General features: G+C 47.2%; 1 protein-coding gene across 1 annotated transcript; it reads left to right on the plus strand.

The window, feature by feature from the left end:
- The first annotated feature begins 1,948 nt into the window (after nucleotides 1–1,948).
- On the plus strand, nucleotides 1,949–7,973 carry LOC119422699 (E3 SUMO-protein ligase CBX4). Its single transcript, XM_037690092.1, has 5 exons — nucleotides 1,949–2,197; nucleotides 2,364–2,407; nucleotides 2,819–2,884; nucleotides 4,568–4,634; nucleotides 6,359–7,973. The coding sequence occupies exons 1-5, from the start codon at nucleotides 2,129–2,131 to the stop codon at nucleotides 7,718–7,720; spliced, it is 1,608 nt and encodes a 535-aa protein (XP_037546020.1). The 5' UTR covers nucleotides 1,949–2,128; the 3' UTR covers nucleotides 7,721–7,973.
- The last annotated feature ends 3,547 nt before the right edge of the window (nucleotides 7,974–11,520 follow it).

Below are 11,520 nucleotides of genomic sequence, written 5' to 3' on the forward strand. Positions count from 1 at the left end.
TTTATTTGTTAGGACGGCACTGTTTACATCTTTAAACAACAACAAATAAACAAACAGTGGCGGGAAATGTGAACAAATTGGTGTATCTTCTTCTTTTTATTTATTTATTTTTTTTTTACCTTTTTTCTGGTTTCCCAGAAATGCGAGCTGCTGTGTCCAGCTAACGCAGGTTCTGTTGCCTGGACCGGACCGGGTCTGTGCCGGTCCACTGGAAGCAGCTGCTGTCTGTCCAGACTGAGGAAGATGATGACTTCCGCTCGGTGAACCCGCGACAGTCCATCAAGTCGCGCCCCTGTGTGACCTTGACTCTGAGGACCCGTGGACCTTCCATGCACGGACTCGTGCAGAATCATGATGGTGCACAGGTTCTTGCACCCTGATCACTGGAGGCCTCTTGGCCTTGACCCGCACCGGGCCTGTGGTGAACTGAATGGATCCAATACTAGAACTCATAAAAACCATCTTCAGGTTTTAAAAAGTACATTTTGCAGAAGTGAATCAGAAGAACTCGGTGTGTTGATGTGATGTAAGTCTAAATACCGGATCCAAGGCCCTGCCAAGCTGCTAAATCCGGCTGGGTGAGCAGAACATTCAGGCCAGTTTAAGAATAAAACCGTCACCATTCACTGCCATCCAGCCCGGAGCGCGTGCTGCGTTCAGGGTCCTCCGTTAGCTCGGCACAGCCATGTGTTTGGTTCATGCAGGGAGCCAGAGGTTCGGTTAGTTTGGGTTTATTGGCTTTTCATTGGATCAGATTTGCAGCTTTGATCACCAAGAGACAATAAAGCATTAAAGTAAAGATGTTGCTCCTTAAATTACGCGCTGGGGACAGTAACCGACTACCACACCGAATTTTAGCTCAATGTCTTTAAAAGTGACTCATTCCATATTTGTGAAGTGAGCCATGTTGTCACGATGTAACTGGACTGGACTTTAAGCATGTGCAGCACAATTTAAATCTGGATTTTATTTAATTTTGCTCAGTTCTTTATCTATTTAGACAACAACAGATTCCATCTATGGTCGGCTGGAGCCTTTCTGCACCAGTCACTGCAAGAGGCAGGGGACATCCTGGACATGTCCATCACAGGGTGAGACAACCTGTCACACTGCACCTAGCGACAACTTAGTTACCATTTAGCCCAACATGCATGCTTTTGTAGAGTCCAGTCATACTACGCAAACTGAAAGGTCAAACTTCAACATAGAGAACACACAGAACAAAGTCACAAAACAGAACCTATCCAACACAAAGAACATTTCAAATGGGCGAAACGGAACAAAAACAACTTTTAATATGAGCTGAAACGTGTTGGCAACATTAACGTGTAAAAGTTAGAAATTATGAAGCAAACTGGTCACAACAGGGGTGCAACTGGGAGGAGGGAGGGCAACGGTCATTCCCATAATTCAGTCCAACATCCACATTTAAGCAGGGTTTTCAGAGTGCAACCCCAGATTATAATTGGCCCCCAACTGCACACCCTGTTGAAAACTTCATGGAAGGGCCCCTGGGCACCAATCAGCTGTACTCAGACAGAAACCAACAAAATAAATTATATATAACATGAATATATGTGCACAAATGAAGAGGTGACCAGTTGCATATTTGCAACAAACTTACAGGCAGCTTTATGTCTGGTGCAAATGTCTTCCAAGAGAATGGGTTTTAAAGGATAAAGTTGAGTAAATATCACAGTCTTAAAGACAATAAAATAATAATAAGCCCGGTTTAAGACTAAACTAATAAAGATGTCATGCATATAATGTGTACAATTTGTTCATAAATGGTTAAAATCAGTTTGAGGGGAGAAAATGACGTCTTGACCGCTGCTTTCAGAGCTGTCTTTCAGTTTTACAGACAGCCCCTGAAGGCAGCATGACACGGAACCACGCCCCCATCACCTCCCTCCCCTCGGCGTGACGTCACACACGGCTCTTTGCGTGAAGTGTTTTCAGGCTGCAGAGAGAGAGGAGAGAGGATCTCCGAGGGAAGAGGCGCAGCAGAGGAACCAGGAGGGGGAGGAGGAGGTGCGGAGGGTCTCCAACACCAGGGAAGGAGCAGGAAAACCAGGAGGAGCACATCTGAGAGAAGGAGCAGGTGGATTACCCTCTCCCACGGTGGAAAATGGAGCTACCCGCCGCGGGAGAGCACGTCTTCGCGGTGGAGAGCATCGAGAAGAAGCGCAGCCGAAAGGTTGGTCTGCACGCGTGCATGAGTGTGTGTGTGTGGGGGGGGGGGGGGGGTTCTCCTCTGCCCCCACTCTCAGAACGGATCACTTCGATGGGATTATATTTACCAATACAAATGTGTTTTTCTGCGGTGTGCGCGCGCAGTGACGTGCTGTGTGTTTGCTCCGCAGGGGAGGGTCGAGTATCTGGTCAAGTGGAGAGGATGGTCTCCGAGGTGAGTCCCGCACGCACACGCACGAGCCCAGCTTCAGAGATGAAGCACACCATTGACGACACACGAGAGAGAGAGAGGGGCCTCTGCGAGGCGATCCGGGGTGCGTGGGCGCGTGTACGGGCGCCTGCGCGCCTCTGCACGCGCGCACGTGATGGATGTGGTTTTAGGATGTTTGCACACAAAGAACAACACGGAGACTTTAGGAAGCAAGTGAGTCCTCCTCCTGCTGCAGCGCGTGAAAGTAAGGCACTGGAGAGGGACAAGTGTCCGCTGGGGAGGGACACGTGTCCCTGTGTCTTTCCACATGTAAAGGCCACAGGATGAGGACTTGCTGTGGAAGTTACAGACATGGACGGGGGACAGGGACACCTTCAAGCTTGTCTCTAACTGTGCTGTCTCCTGTGTGGACAGGTACAACACGTGGGAGCCAGAGGAGAACATCCTGGACCCCAGGCTGCTCGATGCTTTCCAGGACAGGTGGGTTAGCTTCACCTGGCGTCACTCAGGAACTTGTATTCCTGGATGATCCCTGCTGCTTCCTGTGTCAGTCCAAAGTGCTGACAGTCGCTCTCCGAGTTTATTTTAGGCTCGAACCCTCCCACGAGTCATCGGGACATTTTGAAGGAGCGATAAAAGGAGACGTCCGCACAAAACAGGAACAGACGTTTTATTTGGAAGTCAGAAGTTTTTTTTAATAAAACAGCATGTTACTCGTTTTTCAATCATTTTAAACTCTTTTTTTTTTCATAAATAATCCATCATCATCTGGTTAACGTGTTTACTCTTTAACATTTATGGTCACGGCAACGCAGCTTAAAGAATCTGAGATTAAATAATGATTTTAAACTCTTTAAAGTAGTCTTTTCAAAACATATGTTTTAAAGTAAACACGTCAGCGTTTTACTGACCGCCTGTCGAAGTGGATGCTTTCCTGTTAAACCTGGATGTGTTGCTCCACTCCCATCTTGTTTGCTCTTCATCTTCATTCTCTGGTCACAGTCCTCAGTGCACCCGCTCCAGATGTTATCAACCATTAAATGACCGTTATTAGTTGTTATCATCCCCATACGTAGCGTTCAGACTGCCCCTCCTCTACCTCCTAGTAGGTTTAAAAGTATGTTATTATCGCTGATACTCAAGGGTAAGGGGGTTAAGTTTAGGGTCAGTGGTCGGGTTTAGGAAAAGGCTTACATAAAGCTAGCTAAAATACACTTACAGTTTTACATGTGAGCCGCGATTATTATTATTATCAACCATAAAAACTTAACTTTAAACCTACTAGGAGGTGAATAGTCTGAACGCTACCTGTGGGGATGATAACAACTAATAACGTCCAGTTAATGGACTGATAACATCCGAAGCCGCTGCTCAGATTCACGCTTGTGCTTATTTAACCAGTTGTTTCTCATGAGTCAGACGACATCGCCGGCTCCGTCAGAGAAAGATGGGTTGGTCTGTTTAAATCAGACGTACAGAGAGAAGGTCGGACTCGAGTTACATCATTCTGCTGCCTGACGCTCAAACTCACAGCTCTGATGTAACGGAGATGCAAGAGGACAGCTACACTTACAGCAAGCCACGCATGACTAAATGATGTTCAGGAAATTTAAATTTCACAGCACAATTAAAGGCCTGAGGGGCTTGTTTCCTGTTCTTGAGTTGAAAGGATGAGGCTGAACTGGAGAAGTTGGAGAATTTCTCCACGGTGCGAAACGGTCTCGGGCCTCCCTCAGCCTTCACTCGCGTGCAACCCCGTTTTTACAGTTATCTCCCATCTCTTTCTTAAAAGAGGGGTTATTTTACTCAAAGTAGTCGCTCGTCTCCGTGGAGCCGAAGGGTCTGAATGCCCGGCTGTCGTTGTAATTAGATGTGAGGGGAGGACTCATCACTCCTGTCTGCGGTGTTCGGTTACTGGACTCGCAAAGAAGAGAGGAAACGCTCGGGAGACCCTCTTCAGCCAGACTAGGTGTTTCAGCGCATCTTTGTTTCTGTGGACAGAGGAGGAAGGATGAGGATGACGAGGAAGTGTCACACCAAATTAAAACGTGGGCTTTCCCCGTCGAGTCTGAGGAGGACACCGGTGACGTTGCGTTGCTATGCAACGGTGTCCTGTCTCTGCGAGACGGTTCGCTGATGGTCTGCCTGTTTCTGCTCCTGCAGGGAACGTCAGGAGCAGCTGATGGGGTTCCGCAAGAGAGGACCCAAACCAAAGCACCTGCTCGTCCAGGTAAGGACAATTGTTTTTTCTAGAAAGACGTGTTTTGTTGAGATCATCACGTCACAGTGAACTGAGGGTGAGGCAGCACGGTGGCACAGCTGGTAGAGCTGCTGCCTCTCAGCGAGCAGGTCCCTGGTTCAAATCCCGGTCCGTGGGTCTCTCTGGGTGGAGTTTGCATGTTCTCTCCGTGCTGCGTGGGTTTTCTCCGGGTACTACAGTTTCCTCCCACAGACCAAAAACATGCATGTTAGACTGATTGGTAACTCTAAATTGTCCCTAGGTGAGAGAGAGAGTGAATGGATGTTTGTCTCTATGTGTCTCTGTGGATGGACTGGAGACCTGTCCAGGGTGTCCCCCGCCTCTCACACAGTGATGGTTGAACATGGGTACCAGTGACCCCCGCGACACAAATCTGGAAGAAGCGGGTAAAGATAATGAATGGATGTCTGAGGATGGGAACCAGTAGATGTCAGATTCATTCCAGTTCAGCTCTGAATCAAATTAGAATCCGGTTCAGTTTAAGAAACGGTAAAGTTCTGGTTTCAGGCTTCAAGCACAGCCGTCAAACTTTACGATGCAGCTTCCCACCTGCTTGTGCTGTTTCCTACTGGACAAGATGACGGAGACACCCACCGTCTCCGGAAAGTCTCACGACCTTCACGGTGATTCACATCTTCCTCGGGCCCAGATGCTTGCAGCCCCATCACTTGACTATCAAACTTTTTTTTATTTAATGCGACAAAATCTCTTGAAATGTACATAAAGTCATCTCCAACCCATTTTCAGAGCTCTTTGTGTTTTGACATGATTTAGCAACGACAACAAAAACACGTAAATGTTCATTTTATTGCATTTTTGAGGCTGCTGCTTCCTGAACGTACATTCATTTGATCAGTCAAGAGCCTAAAAAGGCCAAAGGATCCCCTCAGAGGAGCATCTTTGTTCCTCTCGGGGGAGGGGGGGGGTTTGGTAACACATGGGATAAAGTCAGTGACGACACTCAAAGCGGTCAGGGACATTCCTGTGAGCTGAGGTCACAGCCACAGGAGACACTTTGAAATGTCACTCTGATCACGGCTGGAGATCCGCAGGAGGCCCCGTGTGAACACGGCCCCTGAAATAAACTGAGTGCTCATCTGGGCCTCACAGGAGCCCGGTCACACATTCCAGCGGGCCCCATGAAAGCCCCCCGACTCAGACGTGTATGGATACTGTAGGCAGATGATCATCAGTCAGTTCTTTTTGTTTTCTCAAGCCTGATCCAGTTCTGTTAGAATCAGAGCTTGCACAATTACAGGATTTTCCGGAGTTTAAGTCGCATGTCAAAAAAGCATCATGAAGAGGTAAAAACATATAAGTCGCATTTATTATGTGTTTTATTTGATAGTCAAAACAACTTCATTTTGCCTGCGCAGCGCCATCCATCCATCCATCACGGCCGGAGCTGCTAGCTTTTTTTTCATTCAACCTTTATTTATTCAAATAAATCACATTGAGCCTTGAAGACTCATTTACAAGTGAGACCTGTTCCTCCGCCTGCACCAGCTGAGTGGCGCGAGCATGCACGGGAGGACTCGCTGTTGCAGTTCTTCGAAATTTAAAGTGTCGGACAAAAATTGCGTTTTAATAATTGGGAAAAATATGTATATGAGTCGCAGGACGGACAAGTCTATGCAAAAAGCTGCGACTTATACGTTGGAAAAATACAGTAACGCTATTTCCTTTCTGTGCAGGTGCCATCTTTTGCCAGGAGGTCCAACGTTCTGGCTGATCTTCAGGAGGAAGACGACGGCTGTCAGAAGTCTGGCCCCATCCAGATGCTTCGTCCCCAGGCCCAACAGTACCAGCTGAACAGCAAGAAGCACCACCAGTACCAGCCACTGTGCCGTGAGCGAGAGGCCGAGCAGCAGGCCAACGGCAAGAAGTTGTACTATCAGCTCAACAGCAAGAAGCACCACCACTACCAGCCGGACCTCAAGGTGCACGAGCCCGCGTTCGCCAAACCCCGAGAGGTCAAAGCTCCAGAGCTGGATAACAAAAGCTACAACCTGCCGCCGGTGCTGCAGCAGAAGTGGGTGCGGGACAAAGACTCTGGCTGCCTCACTAAAGTGAAGGACATCACCATGGAGCTGAAGAAGCTCCCAGCAAACCTTAACGGGCACAAAGAGCCGGAGACGGTCAAGACTAAAGAGGACGCTTCGGCTCAGGCCAACGGCGTCGGTGGCAGCAAGCTGAAGATCGTCAAGAACAAAAACAAGAACGGGCGTATTGTTATCGTCATGAGCAAGTACATGGAGAACGGCATGCAGGCGGCGAAAAGTAAAAACGGCAGCCCTGAAGCTGCCGAGAGGTCACCGCAAGGAATGGAGAAGCACCTCACCAAGATGAAGCTCGTCAAAAAGCTCGGCCTCGTAAATGCGTTCGCCAAACGTCCCGCAGACAAACCTGCTGTTCTGAGCTCTGGGTTAAACGGAGACTCGCCCAAAATTAAGGAACAGCCCCAGAGTGAGCAGACTAAACAAGACGAACATGATGAGGTCAGGGACGGGGAGCAACCTCCAGAGGCTCAGCCGTTACAGCTGACCAGCAAACCCAACCTGCCGTCATCCGAAGACAGAGGAAGTCCAGCAGGATCTCATGGACCAAAGCGACCGTTCTCTGACACCGAGAGCGAGGAACGTGGCGGTGGCAAGAGGTTTTTGAGTTGCAGCGGCTCCGCCGTGGTTTCCTCGCCCTCCCAAAGTGTCAGCGTTGACCAAAACGGACACCAGAGTCCCGCAGGACTGCCGGACTGCGGCTACGCAGAGCAGGAGGAGCCCATGGACCTGAGCATCGTCAAGTGCAGGCCGTCGCATTGCTCCGCGACACAAGCAGAGGCGCCGACTCTTCCACACACCGAGACACAAACACAGACGCACACACACACAGAACCTCGGACGGAAACACACGAACCCCCGAAGGATTCTGTTTTGAAGCACAAAGCGAGAAAAGACGACTCTTTTCCGTCTTTTCAGCCTTTCCTGGGGAACATCGTCATCACGGACATCACTGCAAACTGCCTCACCGTTACCTTTAAGGAATACGTCGCAGCGTAACGACAGCTGGAGGACGTCCGTCTTTGTACTTTGGGATGCTTGAATGTACAACTGAAGCTTTGGTGTTTTCATTTTTAAAGCTAAGATCTTGTTTTTTTTATTTTAAAGTACTCCTTTATAACAAAATTTGCATATTTCTACATTATGAACCCAACGTGTTTAAATATTTGTGAAGATTTTAACCAATGCTGTATTTAATTTAACTTTTTCTAACTTAGTTCAAACATTAGTGTTGGGTTAAATACAACCTTAACCACATAAAGTAGAGTAAAATGTAAATAAAAACAGAACGCTATGATTTGCTAATCTCATAAACGCATATTCACAACGTAACATCGTAAACGTTAACTAAAAAAACATGCTTTTTTGTAAAGTGGTCATTTTCGTATTGAAGGCAGCAGCATGTCTATGAAAAAACACTTCCACAGATCATTATCAGTAAATTAATTTCACTGTGCCGTCCAGAAAGCTGCGTAAAGCTCTATCAGGCAAACAAAAAAACAAGCGTGAACGCCATCCAGAACCCCTGCCGTCGTCTCTGGACCAAAGCTCGTTTCAAATGGACTGAGGTGAAGTCCAAAACTGTTCTTTGGTCAGAAAAATCCATCCAACCTTTATTTTTACCCACTTCTTCCTTGTTGGGTCGTGGGGGCTGCTGGTGCCCATGACCAGCAGTCACTGCGCGAGAGACGGGGGGACACCCTGGACAGGTCTCCAGTCCATCACAGGGACAGATAGCGACAAACAACCATTCACTCTGTCACACTTAGGGACAATTTAGTCACCATTTTGGTCTGTGGAAGGAAACCACTGGAGAAAACCCACGCATGCACAGAGAGAACATGCAAACTCCACCCAGAAAGCCCCCCCAGCCGGGATTTGAACCGGCAACCTGCTTGCTGCACTACCAACGGTGCCACCGTGCTGCCCGTCAGAAAAATCCCATTTTGAAATTATTTTTGTAAATCATAAACACCAAATACTATGTACTAAAAAGGAAAGGGACAATTTGGCCTGTTAGTTCAAAAGCCTGCCTCGCTGGTAGTATGGGGGTGCATTAGTACCTCATGAGCAGATAACACATCTGGAAAGATACCATCAATGCGGGGAAGTAGAGGTTTTAGAACATTTGTTCCCATCCTGGACTGTTGAACAGTAGATTTCTCCATCCAAGCTTCTTTGTTGTCATTCACATCACATGTGGTACATGAGGTGGAACGAAATTGTGAACTCAAGGTCACAGTTACACCCAAAAATAGAAAAAGTATAAAGTATAAAAAGAACCAGTAAGATATACGCTAAAACGGGGGTGTCAAACCCACTTACAAAAGGGGGCCAAAATTAAAACCTTTTTCAAACTAAGGGCCGGTTTCAGAATGAACTCAAATCAGATACCCAACTTCTTTCTTGGTTGCAGTTTCCTCCACAAGAGTTTGATTGGTCTCATTTGAAGTTCTCTGTTGCACTTTTGACATCGTAATCAAAGATTACTGAAAAAAAATTAAAGCGATAAAAGTATTTTACATTTAAAATAACATCTTGGGGGGCCAGATAAGATGTCGGCGAGGGCCACATTTGGCCCCCGGGCCTTGAATTTGACGCATGCGCGCTAAAAGATCTGCTAAAGACTAATAATGTAAAATGTCCGTGAGACCAGAACGGGACCACAGTCCCTCCAAAAACGACATCTGGTCTCCTCGGGACGTCTACAGGCTGCTGGTAAACAAAAAGGACACGCTTCACGCAGGGAAACAGATGTGTTACAGATGTGTTGCTGCCATAAAATTCAAAATTGCCTCACGTTTTCATAAAAATGTTCCGATTTCGTAGCTTCCGTTTATAATCTGTTGTGAACAGAATATCCGTCATGAGATTTGCCAGTCGTTGCGTTTTGTTTTGGACAACGGCCCATCGTTTTGGGACGTGTGGTTGCCTTTGAAGGATGCACTTGCCTTTGCAGATAGAATCACTTTTCTGTGGATGAAATCTGATTTACACTCAGCAGAAAGTGTCAGTGGCTGTAAAGAAGAAAGTTATATTGAGTCGTGGTAACTTACACTGTGTCGGAATATGTGTGTGTGTGTTTTAACCGATACGAGAACACGAGCTGCTCGGTGCCTCCGGGCGTGCTCAGACAGGCAGATTAAAACACGAAGCACCTTTCCTGTTCATAAATAGAACTGGTGTTGTGGGAACAGATGAGCAGAGCAGTGGAAGATCGTTTAGATGAATGCGTCTGCTCAGTACGTTTAATCCGGTAAACATCCACACGAGAACACGTTCCAGTCACATCTGTTTCCACCGAGGCACCGGCCGTGAGAACCGAGCGGCACATTTTGCAAATTAGCAGCTTTTCAAGTACAAAAAGCACATTTCTTAAACAGGTTTCTGATCCGAGGAGCATCGATCTGCTCAGTGACAACAGGATTCTGTGCAGATCAAAAAGTGGAAATAAAAAAAAACATTTTGCAATAATAAAACTGTTTGCAAGAGAACAAGTTTGGTTTGTTTCCTTCGATGCTTCAAATAGAATAAAGGGTGCAGATCTGGAACACTTCACATGATGATAAGTCCAGATGTGGTTCTGTTTGTGGTCGTTTATCTGCTAATTCAAGTTCAAGTCAAGTTTATTCTCACTTGCATCACGTTGGGAACACAATTATGTAGTCAAAGTCCCAGTTACACCCAATAATAGCAAAAATATAACGTATAGTAAGAAACGGTAAATAAGGATGTAAGATATACGCTAAACACTAATAATGTAAAACAATATGGCGTAACAACAGCAGCCCAAACATGAGTCTGTGTGAGCAGAAGGGGATGAATGAATACAGCAGCATGAGATCAGCAGCATGAGATCAGCAGCACAGATAATTCACATATCACCCATTAAAGTGGCATTACAGTTTTCACAGTGATTATCCTGTTAGGGGTTTATGAGTCTTAACAGCTTCAGGGTAGAAGATGTTCTTTCTGTTTACTGGTGCCAGACCCATTCTGGGCCAGACCCAGTGGAGTGAATGCACTTAACCCCGATAGAACTGAGCAAAAACAAAAGAAACCGTTTACTGCAATCAAATGATTCCTGTGTCCCTCTGAGACTTCTGCACCTGTCCACAGATGTTCTGATCCACCTGTCCACAGGTGTTTAGGTCCACCTGTCCACAGGTGTTCAGGTCTGTCTTTCCACAGGTGTTCTGGTCCACCTGTCCAAATGTGTTCTGGTCCGCCTGTCTACAGGTGTTCTGGTTTATCTGTCCACAGGTGTTCTGGTCCATCTGCCCACAGGTGTTCTGGGACACCTGTCCACAGGTGTTCTGGTCCACCTGTCCACAGGTGTTCTGGTCCATCTGTCCACAGGTGTTCTGGTCCACCTGTCCAAATGTGTTCTGGTCTGCCTGTCTACAGGTGTTCTGGTTCATCTGTCCACAGGTGTTCTGGTCCATCTGTCTACAGGTGTTCTGGTCCATCTGTCTACAGGTGTTCTGGTCCATCTGTCTACAGGTGTTCTGGTCCACCTGTCCAAATGTATTCTGGTCCACCTATCTACAGGTGTTCTGGTCCATCTGTTCACAGGTGTTCTGGTCCATCTGCCCACAGGTGTTCTGGGTCACCTGTCCACAGGTGTTCTGGTCCACCTGTCCACAGGTGTTCTGGTCCATCTGTCCACAGGTGTTCTGATCCATCTGTCCACAGGTGTTCTAGTCCATCTGTCTACAGGTGTTCTGGTCCATCTGTCCACAGGTGTTCTAGTCCATCTGTCTACAGGTGTTCTGGTCCATCTGTCCACAGGTGTTCTA

This window comes from Nematolebias whitei, chromosome 16 (assembly GCF_014905685.2).
Source record: "Nematolebias whitei isolate Nwh7 chromosome 16, NemWhi1, whole genome shotgun sequence".
Taxonomy (NCBI): domain Eukaryota; kingdom Metazoa; phylum Chordata; class Actinopteri; order Cyprinodontiformes; family Rivulidae; genus Nematolebias; species Nematolebias whitei.

Coding starts and splice junctions, on each gene's coding strand:
- LOC119422699 (XM_037690092.1), top strand. CDS start 2,129: ATGGAGCTACCCGCCGCGGGAGAGCACGTCTTCGCGGTGGAGAGCATC. Junction 2,885..4,567: donor CTCGATGCTTTCCAGGACAG/GTGGGTTAGCTT, acceptor CTGCTCCTGCAG/GGAACGTCAGGAGCAGCTGA. Junction 4,635..6,358: donor CAAAGCACCTGCTCGTCCAG/GTAAGGACAATT, acceptor CTTTCTGTGCAG/GTGCCATCTTTTGCCAGGAG.